At 39.4% G+C, this 22,946-nt stretch overlaps 2 protein-coding genes across 2 annotated transcripts in view; one reads left to right on the forward strand and one right to left on the reverse strand.

The window, feature by feature from the left end:
* Nucleotides 1-439: 439 nt before the first annotated feature.
* LOC149004034 (V-type proton ATPase subunit e1) lies at nucleotides 440-4,796 on the reverse strand. Its single transcript, XM_089169422.1, has 4 exons — nucleotides 4,659-4,796; nucleotides 4,296-4,415; nucleotides 3,896-3,943; nucleotides 440-968 (listed from the first exon to the last, which is right to left on the reverse strand). The coding sequence occupies exons 2-4, from the start codon at nucleotides 4,391-4,393 to the stop codon at nucleotides 905-907; spliced, it is 210 nt and encodes a 69-aa protein (XP_089025548.1). The 5' UTR covers nucleotides 4,394-4,415; nucleotides 4,659-4,796; the 3' UTR covers nucleotides 440-904.
* An 804-nt stretch (nucleotides 4,797-5,600) lies between these two features.
* The window catches only part of EMB2458 (FtsH extracellular protease family), a 54,919-nt gene continuing 37,573 nt past the window's right edge, over nucleotides 5,601-22,946 (forward strand). Inside the window, exons 1-8 of the mRNA XM_089168903.1 lie at nucleotides 5,601-6,793; nucleotides 7,438-7,909; nucleotides 17,288-17,488; nucleotides 17,639-17,932; nucleotides 18,105-18,374; nucleotides 21,388-21,477; nucleotides 21,574-21,705; nucleotides 22,524-22,697. Coding sequence (XP_089025029.1) covers nucleotides 5,871-6,793; nucleotides 7,438-7,909; nucleotides 17,288-17,488; nucleotides 17,639-17,932; nucleotides 18,105-18,374; nucleotides 21,388-21,477; nucleotides 21,574-21,705; nucleotides 22,524-22,697 — 2,556 coding nt within the window. The 5' untranslated portion in view covers nucleotides 5,601-5,870. The remainder of the gene's footprint in view (nucleotides 6,794-7,437; nucleotides 7,910-17,287; nucleotides 17,489-17,638; nucleotides 17,933-18,104; nucleotides 18,375-21,387; nucleotides 21,478-21,573; nucleotides 21,706-22,523; nucleotides 22,698-22,946) is intronic.

Consider the following 22,946-nt stretch of genomic DNA (forward strand, 5'->3'; position numbering starts at 1 on the left):
GTTTTCATGCATTTATCTTTTATATTGCTTTTTTTTTCTTTGGTGTGTGTTTGTCTTTCCTTTCAAGTTCATTCTTTCTTTTCTTTGGTGTGTGTTTGTATTTCTTTCAAGTTCAAAGACTTTCAACTTCTTACCAAAAAAAAAAATTTCTCTCCAAATAGATAAAGGATCTAGATTCTTCCTCCAAGGAAGATTAAATCAAAGTTTTAAACCAAAATCGTCAATGGTAGGCTAGTAAAGCGGTTAAAAGCTCAGAATTCCATGGGGAGGTCTTGGGTTCGTACCTATCCGGCGACATTTCATTTCCACTATTAAAAAAGCACTAGTACAAAAAAAAAAAAAAAAAAAACTTTTAAACCAAAATCGCATATAAGTACAGAAAACAATGTTCCATGTATTTTTCTAATGACAATCTACGGTAGAATTGTTGTCGCATCAGTTGTTTGCTCTTCTTCTGTAGGCTATTTAGTCGGAGGGAGTTCAAATGACTAAGGGGTGAAATGCAAGAAAGCTATGCTGTAAATCAAATCCAGTCGGAATTCATATGTTCCATCATTATTTCATGCCAGTGATTTCACAATCTCTGATAAAACAATCTAGTACAACCTAAGAAAGACAAAAAACAAAGCGTACCAACTGATGATGAAGAAAGGCGGAAGGATCAAAATACACCATAACTCAGATCAATTGTAGGATCTCTTCCCAAATGGACCATATGGATTCAGTTCCCCAACACATAATTTTTACTTTTTTTTTTTTTTTTTTTTTTTGGTGAAAAGTTCCCGAGAATAACATCTGCATTCTAAAGGGTAAAGGTCGCAGCAACAATCACCACTAGGCAGCCATTATACAAAACACTAATTCAAGAGGAGCACTCCATGTAGCTCTTCAGCAGAACTCTTCACTACCCTTCACTGAGAATTGGAACAATCAATGGCTTCATCTGTGCAAGGTATACAATTGCCCACCTAACAAGCAACAACAAATTGCATTAAATTGTTTTCCAAGCAGAAGACAATCAGGAAGCCTCTGCTATGTTATTTATTAGTCCATTGTTTCATATATTACTTTGTCCTTACCACTTCTCTCTTTTTTTATTCTTTTTCTTTAATTGGGGGTGCGGGGTGGGGTGGTCTAGATTTTTCATAATATTATTTATAAATAAGGATATTTACAATGAACCAGACGTCTGTTCCTTACAATCACCAAGCAAACTTCTGATGAATAAAGTTTCACGGAAGTTCTAAACAGTAATTACATTGAGAGAGGCATGAATTCAGATACGCAATACACCATGCACACAAAAAAATTGGAAAAACATTATCTACGATGCTCCTTGAACAACTAAAACCAAATGGGAGAAAGAATTCAAGAGTGTAACAATGAAATAAAACAGCAAGACCCCGAGCATAAACCCAAAATGTAGTCACAATTTCTGAATTCCAAGATCGACCACTAAGACTGGCACTAGATCCTATGAGATTACAAAAAACCTGCCTCTCCCAATCTCAGAAAAATTCCTCATTGGCAATTCACCCTACTTCTATCATTCATAGTCAACTAGATAGGCCATCCAATTGCACCCTACTTCTATTTCATTCATAGTCAACTTGATAGGGCATCCCGAATGCACAAGGCTCCTGGTCTCAAGAGGCTCATAACATACGGTCTTACGTCCGCTTCACTGATAGGCTGTTTCCTATCATAGTTAACTGGATAGACCATACTTGAATTCCAGAAGCCCATTGTTAAGATGGACATAAGTGAAAATGGAAGAAACAAACTATAAACATAAAATAGTGCATCTCCCATGCAACCAATTTCAGATACCCATGTATCACTAATTTCTACAGATGAAATAAACATTCAAACTTGTAGATGTTTTCAAAGATAGACTATACATCTAAGGTGTTAGCAGCAGTGCTGAATAATTCAACCACATCAATTTCATATTACTTCCACAAAGTTTACAAGCTAAGTAGTCAACTATGATTCCAAAATTTAAAACACATTATATTTTGTAGTTTATTTGGAATGAACATAAGAAAGGGACAATCTAATTGGAAATAACAGATAAACTAAAAGGTGTATCAAGCTGGATCAATCAGCCACTGGAGATGGGACTGGTTAGGAGCTATTTAATGTAACACCGTAAGGCATCCAACATAATTTATAGTGTTGTTGAAGTTATGATGTAAACTGTTTCCAGGATTCCACAGGGCCTAGGATTACTTCCTCAAACTCTACGACCCCAACTCCGAACCAGGGGTATTTTGGTAATTTTACTAGAAAACAAAAATAGATATAGGGTCCAAACAACAATTTCTATTTTATTAGGATTGCATATCTACTATTAGAATCCAAATTGGATCTCTCTAGAGTAAGTTATGATAGAGTCGTTGTTTATGTGAAAGTGATTAATTAAGTTAGAGCAATAATTAGAATTAGAAAGTCAGTTTAAAGTCAATTAGGTTTCCTCGTTTGAGTCTTGGTTTAATTCTATTTGAGGCTATAAATAGAGCCTCCATTCTCTGAAATCGCAAGTTGAATTGAATAATGAAATTGAGAGTTCGAAAAATCTTAGTCGTGGGCTTCCTTGGGAGGTCTGTGGTGGTTTAAGAGTGTATCTTCCTCAAAATTCCAGCATTCTTCTTCAAGTGCAGCAGCATTAACCATCTCCAAGTAAATGATAATCAACCCAGCCCCTTCCTAACCCTCCTCCCCTTCTAACCTATTCATGAGCAACCCTAACCCCTCCCCTCTTCCCTGTGGCAGTAGCCATCCCCCTCCCTTTAGAACTCTTAGATCCCCAACCCCTAACCATCCCCTCCCTCTTCTAGTTGGATTGCATCCCTTTGTTTACCCTAGTCCTACTCCTAGTTCCTCTATCAAGCCATCATCCATTAGGTTTACAAATTTTCTGCAATTGATCTTCAACCTCTAGAAACCCTAAACCCTAGTTTCATTAGAACTCCAGTATCTCCCAAACCCTAACTCCAATCCCCTCACTCCAATCCCCTCACTCTTTTAGGATTAGTTTCTCCAACCCCTGTCTCACACTCCATCCCAACCACATCCCATTCCAAGAAGCTTAATCCCAATAGGACTCTTCAAACCTAACCTAAATCAACTAGGACTAACCTAAACATATTAAAACCAACCTGAAAGTATAAATCTCCAACAACAGACCTCTCCCAAGTCCCATTTGAACCCTTGAACCTCAGTTTTAAACCCATACTTTACTTTCCAGTTCTGGAACTTCAATACAGCAGCAGCCGAACCTTAGAAACATTCATCCCAAGCCTCAAAATAGAACTCCTGAAAGTTAAACATAAACTTACTACCTGAAATCTAAGTTACAAGCTTCAAAACCCAATTACCTGTGGTTGTAAGTCTGGCCAAACCCCTCTAGAGTAATGCCTTATCACCTTGAATCCTAATTCCTCCAAGAAATTTCCTATTACAAACCTATACAGCCTTAAAAGACTGCTGGTTCCCTGTGCAAGGATCCTGGAGTGAGCCTAAATCTAGGGCGACATCCCTACAAGCTAAACCCTAGAATTTGGTTCACATCAAGTTACAATGGATACTAAACCAAAATCATTGCAGTTATGCAGGGTACTTCATTGCATGACCTCAGTAAATGCTAAAAGTTTTATATGCTAGGTTTGATGGCAAGTCCAAATATGTTGTTTCATAGAGGGAAAAAAAGAAAATCTAAAGAGTCACGGATACATAAGTACTCAAATCATATAGACTCTTAATCCAACATCCCCCGGTTGCATTAGAACTTTTCTGAACATGGACACAAATAGTAGAGTAGAATTGCTAGTGAATTTTGCTCATCTGAAAAAGATATAAGGGTTTGAAAGAATGCGACTTTATCGAAACTTACATCATCCAACAACATACTGTCGCTGTAATCACCAGTGTTAAGTGAAACCTGCAACGGCAAAAACTGATTAGCTAAAACTAATTAAGAATAGACCAAAGCAACTCAAGATGCATATCACATTTACATTGAACGACAGCAAAAAAATATCTTCCTCCGCAGCATATTACCAAGATTAGTATCCAATCAAGATTCCTAAATTACCATGAGAAACTGAACCACAGGAAATTACAGGGTGGTATGCCAACGGAAATTAAATAAACGGAATTAAAAATAAATAAATAGATAAACACTTCGGGGAGAGGGTTCTCCTAGAAGTCAACAAATATCATAGTGCAAATCTCATGTATTCGATAGAATAAGCACTTATCGGAAGGGCTGGTAGAACAAAGGAATAACATACAAATTTCCGGAAGGTCCTCTGTTGCAGCAGATTCTGACCAATAGGGACGCGATGACGCCCACCGCGATGAAAATCAAGGTCGTTATCAAGAAGCCCATTGCGCCTCAATCTTATATGCAGCTGAGCAGTTAATTCCGACGAAGAAAATATTAATTATTAAGCCAAATAGAAAACAAATAAGTAACGAAGACCATAAAGAACAAAAAAACGGAGACTCTGTCCCTGGATCTGCAAATGCAAAATTTTCGTTTTTTCGAATCCAATTACAGTGATAATTTACAAGAGCGAGAAATCCTAATTCAATAGTCAATCAACGAATAAAGAAACCAAACAGAAAGAATGCGGGGAAAGAAAACCCCTAACCTCAAGGCGATCAGCTTCGCTTCTCCACCAATTCGAAGATCGGTCAGAACTAAGAAGACGACGTAACTGGGGAATCTGGGTTGCAAATGTCTACAATAATTCCCCACCTTAGAACTCTCGTAGACCTAATGTTTTGATCTATAAGAGACACGTGATGTCATTCTTTATGCCTGTAGGAAGGTTTAAACTATTATATTAACCGATACGATATGATATGTCTCAATGCATCTCTCTATGAAATTAGACTACAATGTTACCCAAAAAAAAAATTGCAATAAGATTCATTGATCAAGATATAGTACTTGATATGACTTGATAAGACTCTTCAAATCACCGGACGGATATGATATTCGATATAGATATTTTTGAACTTGTCCAAGGTCGAAGCCATAGAGGGAGTAGAGCTACAATGCCGGGGGTTTTGCCCCCCAACCTATATATTATAGTCTAAATTCATTTATGTCTTAATTCTAATTTAGGGTCAATGATTGTCCTGACCCTAGCCCTGGCCTGTCCTTTTGCCCTAATTGGTTTCCGCCCTGCTCTTGGTCTGTCTTGGCCTGCGATCCATTGGCCTTTCTGTCCTGTTCTTACATTGAAATCAAACTCTGGATAAATTGGGCTGGGTTGGAAATCCGTCGGATGCCCGATGGTCGGTATCCTGCCTGTTTTGCCTCGGCGACTGAATATTTCACCATAATCCACTCTTGGCCACCTTGAATCCGCCCTTTGGGGCTGGAGGGTTAGGCCATCACTCCCTCGCACCTTTGGGGAGGGGGGACGGGTCGTGGTGGTTTGGACTACCATTTCACGTCGCGAGTGGCAAAATTTTGTTTTCTGTATTTGCTATTTTGGGGGAATCATTAAAAATGTATAACTTAAAGGACTTTGCATAATAGAGGGTGAGTATAGGGGGGTGATGGTAATTGTCCTATATCGATATCACCTCAATACTGTACTATTTTCTCTTCCCCAAGTGCAGAAGAACAATGGCGGAAGAAGGGGCAGAGCTGTTCCTCGAAAGCTCCACTTCCGTTCATCTGTGCTCTGTTATTATTTAGACCCAAGCGCAAATCTAGGGTCAAATCTCAAAAAAGAGCAAGAAATTCAATTGACGTCTTCGCTTCCGTTCATCTGTTTCACTCTCTCTCTCCTCCCCGGTGCTGTTTTTTTCTTTTTATGAAATCGTTCTAAACTCGCCCTAAAGCACCAATGCCTTCAAATTCTCTATTTCTTTCTGTTAATGGCTTACCTTTACTTCCTTTACCTTCGAGACTTAAACTGTTATCTCTTCCATCCTCTTGGTATCTTTCAACACCCAAGAAATTTAGGAGTCAAAGTCGTATTGTTCGATTACGGATAGAATCATCTAAGAATGCTAAGAATTTCATTCAAACGACCAAGAATTCTGGGAGATTTAGCGCTGCAGATTATGTTGGCACATCAGAACCTAAAGTGGGACATAAGTCCGATAGGAACTTAGTTGAATCTATTCGGAGGCTAATTGTGCTTGCTTTGTGTTGTATTGCTTTTGGTTCGTTGTCTTTTCACGGTCTTCAAGTTCCAGTAGCTGCTGCTGCTCCCGTTGCGGAAACTAGGACAAAGAAAGAGAAAGAACACGAGTACTCGGATTATACCAGAAAGCTACTAGAGATGGTTTCGAAACTTCTTAGGAAGATTGAAGATGTTAGGTCGTCTAAAGCTGACATGACAGAAGTTAGGAAAGCTTTGAGAGAGGTTAAACGGAGGAAGGAGGAGTTGCAACAGAGAATTTTGGAGCAACTGAATGCTGAACTGAAGGGAATGAGGAATGAGAAGACACTTTTGACTAAACGTTCAGATAAGATTATTGATTCTGTTACGAAGGCTAGAAGGGAGCTTGATAAGTTGTCAGGTGCTCTTAGTGATGGAAAGGAGGTGAAGGTGCAGATTGAGAGGCTTGAAAAGGAAATGAGTGCTGCTGAGAAGGAATATAATGAGATATGGGAGAAAGTAGGTGAGGTTGAAGATAGGATTGCAAGAAAGGAAACAATGGCCTTTAGTATTGGTATCAGAGAACTTTCTTTTATTGATAGGGAAAGTGAGCTGTTAGTGAAGAATTTTGAGCATGAATTGAAGCATCGGAAAGTTAAAAGGTATCTCTGATCCTCTACGTCTACATTGTGAATTAAAACTAGCATGTGGAAAGCCAAGTTGTTGTTTTGTTTTTTTGTTTTGTTTTGTTTTGTTTTGTTTTATTTTTTTAAATTTAAGGCTAAATTATTCTCATTTGTTGTAGAAGGTTAAGTACTTGATCTGGGATCATGTTAGAGTATCATGATTCAAATGTTATTGCTGCTCTCCTTTTCTGTGTGTGTGTGTGTGTGTGTGTGTGTGTGTGTGTGTGTGTGTGTGTGTGTGTGTGTGATGGATGGATGGATAGCTAGAGGTACCGAACTAAGACTCAAATACAGTGTACCGTACAACTTCACTGCAGAGAAAACAGTACGTATACATAACCAATCTCTCTCCCAAAAATTTTCAAGAAAAATTATATTAGGTCTCTCTAAAGGCGTAAATTTTCCTATGTTTTGATTATACTGTGACATTGGTCAAAGCCTCAAAGGACATCAATGTTATATACTAATCAACATTCTTTGGGCTGTGTTTCTTCTGTTGTTTCCTGTATGTGAATTTTGAAACTACATTTTCTATAAGTGAAGTGGAGGAAGTTAATACTTCCGTCAATTAATTGTGAACTGGCTGAAGTTCCACTTCCTAATGCTTACTGTGGTTGCAGTCCGCCCGATAGTTCTGCTACCACTCTCTCCAGATCTGATATTCAGAAGCAACTAGAAACTGCACAAAGAGAGTACTGGGAACAAATGATTCTGCCAAGTGTTCTTGAAGTTGAAGATGCTTCTCCTATGTTGGATAGAAGTACTAAAGACTTTGTTCTGCATGTCGAAGAAGCTTTTAAAGAGTCAAGGAAGCTGCAGAGGGATCTTGAAACCCGTATAAGGAAAAACATGAAGAAGTTTGGAGATGAAAAACGTTTTATTGTAGACACACCAGCAGATGAGGTTGTGAGAGGTTTCCCTGAAATTGAGTGTAAATGGATGTTTGGAGATAAGGAGGTTGTTGTTCCCAAGGCTGTCAGCCTTCACTTGTATCATGGATGGAAGAAGTGGCGAGAAGAAGCCAAGGCAGAACTAAAAAAGAACTTGTTACTAAATGATTCCAAGGGTAAACAGTATGTGGCTCAAAAACAGGTAGTTTCCTAGATTTTATGAAACACATGCTTCTATTTTTATGCACTTCCATATGGGCATTTTGGTTCTCCACTCCTTTACTTTCATGATTGTCCTTTACTTCTTATTTCTTTTCAATGCATTTTCTTTTATCTGAAAATGGATTAATAGATTGTAATGTACTAACTGGACTAAGCTTTGTCTATCAAGTATGAACATCCCTATAACTGCAAAACTCCTCACCCTTCTTTCAGGTTTTGGTTATCCTTTAATCACAAGGTTGATAGGACAAACTAGGCATGGTTATTGTCAAAACGTACTATTTTTTAATGGCAAACTTGAACCAAGGTTTCAAGGCCCAAAACATGTTTTTTTGTGTTGTATATGTAAGCCAAGATCACCCACAAATCAGAAGAATCAAAGCTAACACATAGAAGTCTAAAATGTATGGCAAAACTGACTGTAGAAATTTGATCAGGGATTCAGTGTGCAGCCAACAAGTAGAAGACATACTGCTGCAAATTTGATTCGATTCCAATGGTTGCATTGCGTGATCTGGGTTGGTTTGATTTGGGGAGCAGCAGCAAGCCACTTACAGGTTGCTTGGCAGTGATGAGTGAAATAAACTCAGTTTGCAGGCCTTCAACAGCAGCAGCAGGAGAATAGGAGCTTTGACGGAATTCAAACTAGAGAAGAAGAAAAGGATTGGTGGATATAGCTCTCAACAGCAATGCACATTCAGCCTTAGGATTTAGCCATTATTTATAAATAAGTAAACACCACTATATGAATCCAAATCAAATTCCAAAATGATAAATGTTCAAGTTCTAGTTCAAGAACAAAATTGAACTTTGCGGTGGGTAAAATTTTCACTTTTCTATTGCTATCGTTCTTCCCAATCTAAAAATTCTATAATTCTTAATATGCTAGGATTTAGGTATCTGAAAAATTATTGTCATTCAAAGTGGTTTTGACAGCATTTGCATGCACCAAACAAAGTTTGACTTGAACATAGATCCTTCAATATAATCAGATTTAAGAAATCTTGGAGTTGTTGGAGAGTTGGTTTTGTGCTCTCTGAAAGCAAGCCTCATGTAAAAATTAGATTATTTGACTAGTCAAACTTCTTAGAGATCAAGAACATTTCTCTAAACGAGAGAACTTTACTGACTTATAGATAAGATTACATATTCTCAGAACAATGCAACCCAAAGGTACTAGGTGTACCATGATTCATGACGATGACCAATTCCAAGAATAGTATAAACCCATTTCCTGTTTTAGTTGTTTCAAACTTCCAATGGTTTGCTTGTTTAATTCTGTTGTCTTCTAGTTCTGTGTTGATTTTTTATGACTCTTATGGGGCTGAATTATCGATGACTTGATGTGGCCTAGTGTTGATTTTTGAGGATGTAAAGCATATGTTATAATATACTAAATATTGTTAGAAAGGAGAAGTAAAAAATAACTCTTAGCTGCTTAAACACTTGTGTGCTGCTTCACTGCCCTGGATCACCTTGGTGTCTGGACAACTATGCAGCCAACAATATAACATATATTAATTCAAAGTCTATCCATCACGTAGTACCCAATATTTTTTTTCCTCAAAGTTTATTGTGGAAAATCTAGTCCAAACAGATAATTCAAAAAACAATTCAAAAGTGTTATAAATAATAATATAAAAAACAAAAGTAAACCACCCCAACAAGTCATTGATCAGGCATTCGTTCTGGCAGATAAAAATTGAATCACATCTGTCATGCCTACTAGTGTATAATACCAAAAATTAGACTTAGGAAAACAAGTATTAGTTTCAAGATCCAGTCTGCTATTACAAGTTGTGGTCAGGTCGAGAATATAAAAAGGTGGAGATTGATCAAGTAATTTGAGCTAAAATTCCAAAAGTTTTGGTTTATTTATTTATTATTATAAGGAGAAGAAAGCTTTTCAATGTCAGGAACAGCAACAAATTTCAACAGGAATGGGGTATATTAAGTTAATGGTTCAAATAGTTTTGGTCAACCTTGGTTGAAATCACTGAGAATGCAAAAATTATTTCAAAGTTTCAAACATGGTATTATCCACTATTGATCCAAGTTTTTGTCTTGGAAGTGTGTGATGTTGTGATTTAGTTCCATGCTTGGTCGCTTTGCTGCCTCTCTGAGCGAATTTGGCATCATGCAATTAGGCCTAGGCTGAAGGATGGCTTGGCTAGGTGAACTTGCTGACAGTTAGGTGAGTATTTGCTCCTGAGTTTGAGTGTGTACACAGTGTGGAGGTCCATGATTTAGAATATTCAAATTGTCAAAGCTTCTGGATTGTAGTTCAAAATATCTGCCTGATGTCTATTTCAGGTTTACCACTTCGTACTTCTCTAGCTAGCCTTTAAACCCTTTGAGTATGTTAACTTGATGAAACTTCAGAAGCTTTGGTAGGATTGAAAACAGTTAGTACCTTGGAAGATAGTTATTTTTCAGTTTGCGGTACGATATGGAAGAGAGGAATACACATGTATTTGAATGTGCTGAAATGAGAAATCCAGGAGACTCTGAAAAGGGTGCAATTGAAGAAGGCTAGTACCTTGGAAGTTTGTTATCTTCCGGTTTGCTGTGCAATATGGAAAGGAATGCAAATGTTTCTGAATGTGCTGAAATCCAAGAGACTTTGAAGAAGGTGCAATCTCGAAAAGAAGAAGGCCCAGATGGTTCTTTTAGGGACCTTTTCATCCCGATTGCAAAGAAACAAATTGATGGACATTATTGCTGATTGGTTATTGATGTCTTTTAGGTTTATTTTGAGAATAGCAGTTCATCACACTGACATTAGAACTCCCTACTTCATGTCTATTAGGACCCTAGGATGAGGCCATGTGGAGGAGAGAGAAAGAATTAGGGTTAGTTGAGGAGGTAATAAATAGAGGGACAAGTGAGTTGAGAGGCATTGAATGTGATGGGAGTGATTATGGGCAGCCGTAGGCTGAGGAACACCTTTGGGTGTGGGGGTGACTGGCACCATTAAAACTAGTTTCTATCTTGTAATTCGTGTATTTTTGTATTGATTTTCAGAGGTATTAGTAGGGTCTTATCAACTGGTATCAAAGCAGTTCGATCCCAAGGAAGGAAGCGATGGTATTGCCACTATTTTCAGGTGAAGAGGATGTGCAGAGATGACTATTGGAGGTTATGTTGTTTTGCTAGGAACACCGCATTGAGGGTGACCAACGGCTAGCAGTAGCTGCTCAATACTTGGAAGGAGAGGCGTTAGATTGGATGTATAGAACATGCTGGCAGAAGTTGGATTGGGTAAGTTTCACAAAAGCCCTGCAGACTGAGTTCGGCGATGGCCACGCGACAGAGGTGAGCGTGATTTGGGACGACATGGGTGCTAATGCAATGGAGGAAATGGGAGACCAAGCAAAACCAAGGGAAAGACCGACGAGTGAAATCGTCGAAAGAGACTGACCAATGACTACGGTGATCCCATGCCATACTTGGAGAAGAGAAGAAGAGAGAGAGAGAGAGAGTTCTGGATGTCGAAACCTACCGGATTAATTCAGCAGCGAGGAATTACGCCGCTAGATCACCGGTCTGCAAGAAGAAGGCGAATCGAAGGACGCCAAAGGCAATCAGAATATTGAGTGGAAAGCTCTAGACGGCGGCAAAAAAGGAAGAAGACGACGCTGGCTGTTGTGGGTTGTTAGGGTTAGCGTGGCTCACCTCAAACCGGTTTGTGGGTTTGGTCCAAACTCTATGGGCCAAAGATTGTGTTATTTGGGCCACATTCACTTATGCTTCGTCTCAAACATACGGCCCAAACAAACCCAATACAAAGATTGGGCTGCTAGACCCCCAAAGAAACCCCCTTGGGTCAAGCCCATTCCATTAAACCCTAGCCCATTGTATTTCATTAACCCAATATCCCACCCATATTTCTTAACCCACGATTTTAAGTGTTTACGCCTAGTCCATTCAAAAGAATTATTTTGGGCCCATCCCATTGTCATGAACCAAAGCCCAATCCATTCCATCAAACTAACGCCTAACCCATTTCTCTTGACCCATGGTTGTAAGTATTTGGACCCCACCCCTTTAACCATCTCTCATGGGCCTGGCCCATTTTGTTTACCCAGAACCCAAGCCTTCTCAGCATTAAATTGAGCCCAATTATTTCAGATGGACCAAAACCCAACTAGGAGACCAATTCGAACCATGGATTCACCGACTCAACAGTTCGACCAAGCCAACAAAGTAAACCATCGTCTTTAACCTCTCACACTTGAGACGGTGGAGGAAGAGGTGAGATTGAAGCAGCGGCGGTTGAGCAAAGTGTTGTTCTCGTTGCCGGCGACAAAAATTTCCCGACCAAGTGCTTGGCACAGAGGACTAATCGCAAGTTTGGGGCGGTATTACCGAGGAGGCTTCTCGTGAGGAGGAAACGAAAGGACCCACTGCTTCTCACTAGGTTGATTCCCTTCACAAAGGAACAAGGGGTTATGGCTGCTGTGCTTGACGGAACAAGCACCACCGATACGCAGGCATTTGTTCAGAGGGTCACGGAGCTTGATTTGCATGACATTCTTTCGTTTGACACTGAATTTGGAAAAATCCTGCAAGAATTACAAGTCCTTGTTTCCCGGAAGCGGCATCTGGAGGCAATGGGTGGTAATAGTCAAAGTGTAGTTGCTGAGTTACTCTTCCATGGTGCTCCTATTGAAGGCCTCTGCCTGGATTTCACTCTTCCTGCCTATCTTGATTATGTTTTAAAGCCTGAAGCGGAAAATGAAATGGTGAATATTAATAACTTGGAGGAATATATTTCCTTGGTTGTTGATGTGACTGGCAAGACAGGAATTATGAGGCAAAAGGAAGCATTTAGAGCTGGATTCAACTGGGTGTTCAACATCTCATCTCTGCAAATATTTTCTCCTAGTGAACTAGACTACTTGCTCTGTGGCCGGAGAGAATTGTGGGAGGCTGAGTCTCTGGTTGAGCACATAAAATTTGATCATGGATACACTTCTAAGAGCTCGACCATTATTAATTTGCTGGAGATTACGGGAGAATTTACACCCGAGCAATAGCGTGCATCCTGCCGGTTTGTACTTGGTGCTCCAAGGCTTCCATCTGGTGGTCTGGCTGCACTAAATCCAAAGTTAATGATTGTGAGAAAGCATCCTTCAACCTCAAATTTTCCATCACCTTGAGGACAAGGTGATTTTCGAGGGGCCGGTAGTTCTTAGGACCCTAGGATGAGGCCATGTGGAGGAGAGAGAAAGAATTAGGGTTAGTTGAGGAGGTAATAAATAGAGGGACAAGTGAGTAGAGAGGCATTGCGTGTGATGGGAGTGATTCTGGGCAGCCGTAGGCTGAGGAACACCTTTGGGTGTGGGGGTGCTTGGCACCATTAAAACCAGTTTCTATCTTGTAATTCGTGTATTTTTGTATTGATTTTCAGAGGTATTAGTAGGGTCTTATCAATGTCCAATATTACAGCAATTTGGCAGTTCATTTGGGTCCCAAGTTCGGTGAGCATATTGTCTACACCTCATTTACTAATGGTCAAACTTCAGACCAATGTGACTTTTTTTTTTGGATGAATAAATAATCAATTAAAGACGAAAAAGCAAACAACAAAGGATCCAAAAACAGGATCAAACAGGAGAATGGAGTTGGGAGTTGAGACCCCAGGATACAACAATGAGCCTGTTCCTTGGGGAATCAACAACCGAGGGATGGGGAGCAAATGAGATTCTAGAAGAAACCTCAAAATAAATAGCATTCCAAATCGAGTTTATAGAGCGGGATTTGGAGGTCCAGCGTCTGAGATTTCGCTCCCACCACAAATGGTGGACTGTTGCCCCAAATACAAGCTTGCCAATCCGATCACAAATAGAGGTACCTGGAAATTTACTCAAAATTCAAGACTAGTCACGGACAAACCCAAATGAGCGGCGGGACCGGGGCCAAATGTGGCTAAGGGCTTTTCTCCAAAGAGCACTAGATAAAGGGCAAGAGAAGAACAAATGCTCAATGTCCTCAGTACCATTCCAACACAGGATACAATTTTGGCTCACGGGAATGTGGCGGGAGAGGAGGAAGGACTGGGTAGGAAGGGCAGTGTTTAGGGCTCTCTAGAGGGTAAGGGAGTGACGGGGAATGTGATCTTTAAACCAAACCAGAGAGGGCCAGGGGGGAGATGGTGAGGCCAGGAGGATAAGGTTCCAAGCAAAGGAGGTAGTGAATGATTTGGTAATGTAGGGGTTCCAAATAACAATATCATGGAGATTGGGGAAAATGGGGGGGGGGGGGAGGGAGTTCCAGACAAGCGTGAGACTATGGTGAGGGGATGGGACCCAAGAACCTCTAGAGATAAACTCCGAGAGAAGGGTAGATTTGGGTATGCGGGTTTCATACACAGTGCGGGGAGGGAATAGCGAGATGAGGATTCCCATTGGATGCCACGGATCTAGCCAAAAAGAAGTAGTGGAACCAGTAGAGATATGGGTGGAAATGGCAGGGAGAGCTTTGGGACAGAGAAGAAGAAGCTTCCTCCAGGTCCATGAAGGATTAGAGGGAATAGAGACAGACCAGAACGAGTTAGATTTGAGAAGATAGGAGTGCACCCAATTGACCTAGATAGAGTCGTGCTTAGTGACTATTTTCCAAATGAGCTTGAGAAGCTCAGCGGAATTAACTTCTTGGATCCGACTAATTCCTAAGCCCCCTTCAGATTTGGGCCGGTAGACATTGGACCAACTGATGGGGCGAAGGAAATGTTTGGATTCCTGGCCCTTCCGAAGAAAGGCACAGAAGAGAGATTCCATAGCAGATGAGATGGCCTTGGGGATCAGGAAAATGCCACTCCAATAAACGTAGGAGGATTGGAGAACAGATCGAATGAGTTCAACCCTACCGACGAAAGAAAGGAGTCGACTTTTCCAGAGTTGGAGACTCTTACGGATATGATCCAACATAGGGGAGCAGTGATGGCGAGAGAGTCTACCCGGGATAAGAGGAAGACCGAGATAGACAATTGGGAAGGAGCCAGACTTGAACCCCGAAAGATTTAGAAGATTGGATCGAAGGGGTTCAGGCACTCCAGAAATGAACAGGGAAGATTTGTCGAGATTGACCTTGAGGCCGGAGATGGATCCAAAGAAGGAGAGGGCGGAGAGGATGGAGGAAATGAAGGCGTGATCCGCTTGGGAGAAGATCATAAGTTCATCAGCAAAGGCGAGATGGGTGAGGTTAAGGGATTTACATTTGGGAATGGGAGAAATCAGGAGCTGATCCGTCTTAGCTTGGAGGAGACGAGAAAGAACTTCCAAAGCCAAGGAGAAAAGGTAGGGGGAGAGAGGGAAACCTTGGCGAATGCCAACACTAGAGGGAAAGAAGCCCGCCGACGATCCATTGGTAATAACGGAAAAGAAAGGGGTGGAGATGCAGACTTCGATCCAATGGATAAATGGAGGGAATCTCATGGCAGAAAGAACATCACTAATAAAATCCCAGCGGATGGAATCGAAAGCCTTGTGGAGATCAACTTTGAGGAGAGCTGCAGGGGAATGAGAAGATCTCTCAAATCCCTTGACAATCTCTGCACAAAGGAGAATATTATTCGCAATACTGCTACCTGAGATGAAAGCAGATTGGTTTGCACTAACCAGGTTAGACATAATCTTTTTTAGCCGATTCGCTAGGATTTTAGAGATGAACTTGTAGAGAAGGTTGCATAGGGATATGGGGCGAAAATCGGAAAAGGAGGATGCACTAGCCTTTTTGGGAATAAGACAGAGAAAAGTTTGGTTGATTGATGAGAGCTGGGAAGGATTAAGAAAGAAGCTACGGATAGCTCTGATAAGATCATGCTCAATGATATCCCAGGCACCAGAGAAGAAGCCCATACTAAAACCATCAGGGCTAGGAGCACGATTTGGCTTGTGGGAGCGAATGGCCTGAATGATCTCGTCATGGGAAGGAATGGAAGTGAGAGAGGGAAGGGATTGAGGGTTCACAAATTTATTGATTAAATCAGGGGGGAATGGGGGGCGCGGCGGAAGAGAGAAAAGGGGGGGGGGAGAGAAGATCAGAGAAGAAGGAAACAATCTCAGCTTTGATTCTCGAAGGATCAAGGATCCAAGAGCCATTCCTAGAGAGGAGAGCAGGAATGGAATTCAGATTGTTTCTGGCTTTGAAGGAACGGTGGAAAAAAGCAGAATTGGAATCCCCAAGCTGGAGCCATTTGATCCTGGCTTTTTGGCGGAGGAAACTCTCTTCATGAGAAATGAGGGAGGATAGCTCAGAAGAGAGGGCTCGCTCCGATTCCGCAAGAGCAGTATTGAGAGGGTCATTTTGGAGGAGTGATTGGGTTTTCAAGAGACAAGAGCGACAATCAGAAACACTAGAGGTAATATTCCCAAAGGTGGACTTGGTATGTGTTATTATGAAGGTCTAAAATAATTTTCAAAAGTTAACTGAAACTCTTCAAAGTCAAGGATAAATCCTGCAGATGGTGGGGCCATGTGGTTGATTTATGTATCAATACATGACATTTGTCCATCACATGGTTTCAAATCTCAATCTTGACACGGATCTCAGTCCATCAAAAAACCAGGATCTGGAAAAATCCCCGGTCAACTCCACCCAACTTGAGGGCCCATCTTGTTCGGTATTAGGTCTGAGTTTAGGCTGAAATTTGGTATTTGACCTGTTTTCGGCCTTTAATACAGGGGTGGCCTTAGATTTGTGAGAAAACAAGTGTATATATATGAATTCCAGCTTGACCCTAACTTTGAAACCAATCCGCCCTGCAAACGTACAAAACATTAAGTACAGAACCATTAATTGATATAAATGAAAACATAAAAAATTAAAGTCAATAATACATCAAACATGTTCAATTGTTCACAATTTCATATTTCAACATCAGTGTACTTAATAAGTTACACCACAAGAGTACAAGAATAAAATCGACAACTAAGCAGCTCCACCAACACCACCTCTACCGTTGTAGAACATAGTTTTAAAAAAAATGAAGTTTGGGAAGAAACACTCAGCTTGCTTAGAGAATGGCCATGATCAAGATATCTCAACTCATCTCCACAGAGATGGGCATTTATAAAGACTGTGTTCCAGTTTCTTCCTTGGGGTTGTATAAAGTTTTGTGTTTGCATATGTTAATTGTCCTCTCTTGTATTGATGAGCTTCTTTAAGATCTTTAGTTTTCCCATTTATCATCTTTGTACTGATGCTTTATGGGTGGTATGCAGTTTGTTAGATTGTGCAAGTTTCAATTTATATGGTAGATGAAAACTGATCCTGGAAATAAAATTCATGCCTCTGGAAGACCATGTCTTATCTAATGATCATGTAACTTCCTGATATTTTTTTCTCTGGATAGGAGCATATCCTTTTGAATCGCGATAGAGTGCTTGCCAAAACATGGTACAATGAAGACCGGAATCGGTGGGAAATGGATTCAATAGCTGTTCCTTATGCTGTTTCCAAGAAACTTGTAGAGAATGCCCGCATTAGGCATGACTGGGCTGCCATGTATGTTACACTCAAGGGTGATGACAATGAATACTATGTTGATATTCAGGTTATAATAATCTCTCCATATGATTTCTGTCAATTTCCTTCTTTATACTCTGGCTGATATGTCGATATTCAGGTTATTATAATCTCTCCATATGATTTCTGTTACTTCCCTTCTTTATACTGTGGCTGATAGGATTCTAGCTTTTTGCAGGAATTTGAAATGCTATTTCAAGACTTTGGAGGGTTCGATGGGCTTTATCTCAAGATGTTAGCTTCGGGTATTCCGACAGCAGTTCACCTTATGCACATTCCTTTCTCTGAGTTGGATATCTATGAACAGTTTCTCTTAACAATGAGGTTATCTTATCATTGTCTGGTTGGATTGTGGAAATCGGTACCTGTCTCATATGGAAGAGATTGGGTTTTAAAGAGGTTCAGAGATATTAGTGATGACATAGCAATGATGATTGTTTTCCCTATTGTGGAGATTATTATCCCTTATCCGGTAGGCAATGATAAAGCAAACACCTTGTAATTAGATATTTTCTTGCTGTTTCTGACCATCAGAGTTTGTTCCTAATATCAAATACTTCATTATATTAAGTAATTTCTCTTTTGTTCCTAATGTAAGAGAACAAGTTACATGGTATCATGTTTTGCTTTGTATCTTGTTCCAGGTGAGAATGAGTCTAGGGATGGCATGGCCGGAGGAAATGACTCAAACTGTTGACTCAACGTGGTACCTGAAGTGGCAGTCTGAGGCAGAAATTAATTTCAAATCCAGGAAGACAGATGAAATCCAATGGTTTCTCTGGTTTTTCATTGGAAGTAGCATCTATGGATATGTGCTCTTTAAAATCATTGGCTTTTTAAAGAAGAAGATTCCAAGACTTCTTGGTTTTGGGCCTTTCCGTAAGGATCCAAACATGCAAAAGCTACGGAGAGTGGTATCATCCTCCTTTCTTTTTATTCTTAATTCAGTTTTTATAATCGATTCTTGTATTCAAATTATGATAGCCTAACAGAATTGATGCTCATAGATTAGACTTCCATCTAGCTACTGCTTTAGCAGTACTATTAAACCAGTCAGTAGGTATTTTTCTTTTGATGAGTTTTTTTTCAGTTGCTGTTAGTTCATTTTACTGTTTTCCATCTGTCTTCTAAGACCTTTTTATTATATATATATATATTAAAAACCAGACCAAGCATGAACCATGTTGAATACTCTCCTGTCCACAGCCATTTGATGTTGCATGGGTAAAAATGTTTTTAGAAAATATTTTTTTGGCATAAAAGATAATGAATATTTAACCAGATATTTGTTTTTTTAGCAATACTTAACCTTATTAAGATTTATAAAATATTTAGACCTGGTAAAAACCTTAGCATTAGAAAGTTGAAAACAACACTTAACCATTGAGATTGTAGTTTTTGTTTTTGATTTTTTTGTATTGTTATAATTGTTACACTTTTAGAAGCATTTTTGTTTAAAATTTGTTTTTTAGGGGATTCAAATAGGGTCCTTTTTGTCTTTATTATTATTCTTTTTTTTGGTTGGTGGGGGAGGGGGAGATGTTTACTTATTTACGATTAATATCTTAGTAAATGAAACACAAATTAAGCATTTACCTTAACGATATAATAAAGAGTTTTTTACATGTGGGTTCCCTTATTGGACAAAAAATTAATGTTGGGTCCCCTTAGTGCAATATATTACATGTCGGTCCCAACTAGACTAGCACCGTTATCTGGCATTAAGTGTATTCAAATTTCAAACATGGAGGGACCAAAGTACCCCTCAGGTTATTTAATACATTGTATTATTATTATTATTTTATTATTATTATTATTTGTGGATATCTATATTAATACACTTAATGACCAATTATCTCTTTTTAAAACCATATATTAACACAGTGTATTAAATAACCTGAGGGGCACTTTGGTCCCTTCACATTTGAAATTTGAATATCCATAATAGCAGCTAACGGTGTTAGTCTGGTTACGATTCACACGTAATAAATTGGACTAAGGGACCCAACATTAGTTTATAGTCCACTAAAGAGACCCACACATGGGCTGCCTATAATAAAAAGACCCACTAAAAACCTTTATAATAAATGTTTGTGGGCTGCCTGTTCTGCTTTCTAGCAAGGTTTCCACAAGTCTTAATGGGTTTCAATGAGCCTTATATATGTTTTCAGGTCAAAACTTGCAAAAGATGGTCAAAACCATTGAAATTGGGTCCAGATATTGTACTTTTTGAGAGTGCATGGGTATCTTGTGTTGGAATCTTGGGAATCCAAAATATCTCAGTTGAAACATTGGTTTTGACACATGACTTGTTTCAATGATTCAGAGGATGGTGCTGGAATAGAAACCAAAATTTACTATAGAATGATCGAAATCCACCACATTAAGTCGGAGGTTTATTTTGCCACAACTTAAGTTTAGGATCTGAATCATATATGTTCTATTTAATGAGTTACATTGGTGTATTGTCTTTAAAAGACCAACTTTTGTGTTACTTTAAGACTGTTCTTCTAGGCGTTTTCAAGCCATATATCTTTCTCATGTTTTTTGGTCTTCTTGTTTATGCAGAATAATCTACTTTTCGATTGTCTTTCTCTTTAGTTGGAATTAGAACAGATATTAGGTGAATCTCACTGGTATTTAAATGAAGGCTTGCATGTTAGAATAGGAGTGTGATATTTACCATGCATTTGGTAACGTTCCCGTTCTGGGAGACGAGTTCTAAACCGTTTACATGTTTATACTTTCTATGCTGAGAGACCGTTCTTTGTTTGTAAACAAGTGTTTGATAAATCCATTATGGTAAATATTTCCCAATTGAACCCACAATCTGAAAATCTAATTATTGAGCTAGGGCATGGGGAGGAAAGCAAGGTGGAGGAGGTTTGCTAGTAGGGTTCACGGTGGGGGTGGGTGGTCTCAAGAAACCTTCACTGTCGAGAGACTCGGGACCATTTTATCAAGTTTCTGTTCCCCCAACAGAACATGTTCTGCAAAAGCCATTCTCAGACCACTTCTTTCATCAGTTCATACTTCGAGAAGAAAAGAGCAAACCGTTTCAACAAGCACCTACTACCCATTCATATGTTCTCTGGGAACAATAGAATGCCAAAACTATTAACTGAGGCCCTTATCAAAAGCATCCTTAATACAGGCAATGAGAAATCAACCAGGTGCTCCTACCCAACCGGACTAATGAATGCCAACTGGAAGAACTCACTTTCCTATCGTTCAGTAGGAGATACCTTCTTGTGGCTTTAAAATGATTACCTCTTGCTAATGGGGAGAGATCTTTCATTCTGCAGCTCAATGAAGTGAATGAAGAAAGGTTGGTGAGGAGGCCGCTCATCCGCCAATAGGGTGAGGAGCCAACCTTTTTTTTCCGAACATTATTCCGGCCAAGAGTTCACATTCGTGTGGCACTTGTACTATACTAATACTAATTAATTTTCCAAATTTTCCACTCAACATGTTCAGGGGGACCCTTTCTTCTTTATCAGATGGGACAGCAATGCTGTTCAAACAATGATGGTTCTCTAAACCCCCTCCCCCCCAAACAGGCTAAACAGCGCTTTTCCCTTCGTCTTGTGGGGATTCTTTAATTAGTTCTGTGTAATTGAATAGAGTTTCTCTGCTTTTTGTGGGAATTTTGTTTATACTAGACCAATACAAGACTGTTTAGCTGTTATTCAGCTGCTTGTCTGTTTCGAAAAAGAAATCTTCATGTTTTTATCACATCATTGCAGGTTCGTCTGTAGATATTCTGGGCTGTTTTTCTATTGGGTGGCCATTACCTGTTAGATAGCCTTATGTTAAATCTCTGCCACTAATCACTTATCATGAGCCTTTTTGCCTCCCTGTCTAAGAAATTTCCTACTGGCAATTGAAATTGACTAAAGCAGTTACTGTGTTACTTTTCTCCTGCAGAAAAGGTATTACAAGTTTAAGCTGGGGAGAGCGAAACGCAGAAGAAAGGAGGGAGTTGATCCAATAAGATCTGCATTTGATCAGATGAAGGTTCAAATTTCCAATTTGTCATTATTCACATTACATTATCTGTATCATTGTATTATCCATTAAAACTTGTGCCTTTTATGATTGGGTACTTTACAGAGGGTAAAGAATCCCCCGATACCATTGAAAGATTTTGCTAGTGTTGACTCCATGAGAGAGGAAATCAATGAAGTTGTTGCATTTCTACAAAATCCCAGTGCATTCCAGGAAATGGGAGCTCGTGCACCTAGGGTACTGTCTTCTTGTCATAAAGTCTCTTTTTATATTTATTATTACTCTTGGAATAGATTTCTTTACAGGCTGCTGTTAACATAAAGATATTCTTTGGTGGGTTTTAAATGTTTTGTCACTTTTGTTCATGACCATTGTAGGGTCTCTTGGTTACATTTAGTGAGAAATTGTTCTAAGTTAATCTGTATTTTTTGTGTGTTTGTTTCTAAAATTAATACTCATAGTGATATGAATAAGTGAACTTTGCATGGTAATAGCGCTGAGTATTTTATGCTCCTTTTTCTGACTTTGTGACCCTACATGGCATGCTTCATAAATCTTCCTGTTCTAGTACACCTAAACAAAATGGTGTGGCTACAAAGAAAAATCGTCACTTGATGGAGTTCACCCATTTCTTTTAATGTTTGAAATGAAGGTCCTAATTTTTTCAAGGCTAATGCAGTTTGGGAAGCAGGCTTTCTCATAACTCATATGCCTTCATCTGAATCTGATTCTGCAAACCTGTGTTCCACGACTTACTACATGGATAGGGTCATCAATGTGTTCATTACGTTGAACTGTTTCTCCAAGACATTTTCTCTGGCATTAAGAAAAAGGTTTATAAAAAAGTGAAGTACTAATAATGTCTCGTTCATGTTAGGCCTAAGAAGCAATATTTCAGTGGTTGAATTGCAAATGTAGTTATGCCTTTCAAACTTCAGTGTGTTTGCTTATGCATAACATAAGCTGCAAATGATTTCTAATTGGTTTATCATCTTATCCAGCATGCTTGGATGGATTTGCATTTTGCTGTAACTAGTTCTTATTTAATATTGCAGGGAGTTCTCATTGTAGGCGAGAGGGGAACTGGGAAAACGTCTCTAGCACTTGCCATAGCTGCAGAAGCAAGGGTCCCTGTTGTTGAAATTAAAGCCCAACAGTTGGAGCCTGAATTATGGGTTGGCCAAAGTGCATCGAATGTTAGGGAACTGTTCGAAACAGCAAGGGATTTGGTTGGCCTTTATTAACCTATAATTTATCTTCTGTTTTTCTTTATTAGGGAGTTTCTAAATGCCTTTATGAATAGTAACATTGACATTTACCACTTACTGAGCTGACATATTAGAGTACAGAACCCATCTCACTGGTGAAGTTTCAGCACAAAGTGAGCAAGGGAAGCGACTCAAATTAACCAAACACTTAAATATGAACTTGCCTAAGGAGACAAGTACAAACGGTGTCTTGATAATTACATCTACTTC

The sequence above is a fragment of the Hakea prostrata genome, chromosome 9, assembly GCF_041222555.1.
Source record: "Hakea prostrata isolate BN-2017 chromosome 9, UWA_Hpros_2, whole genome shotgun sequence".
Lineage (NCBI taxonomy): Eukaryota > Viridiplantae > Streptophyta > Magnoliopsida > Proteales > Proteaceae > Hakea > Hakea prostrata.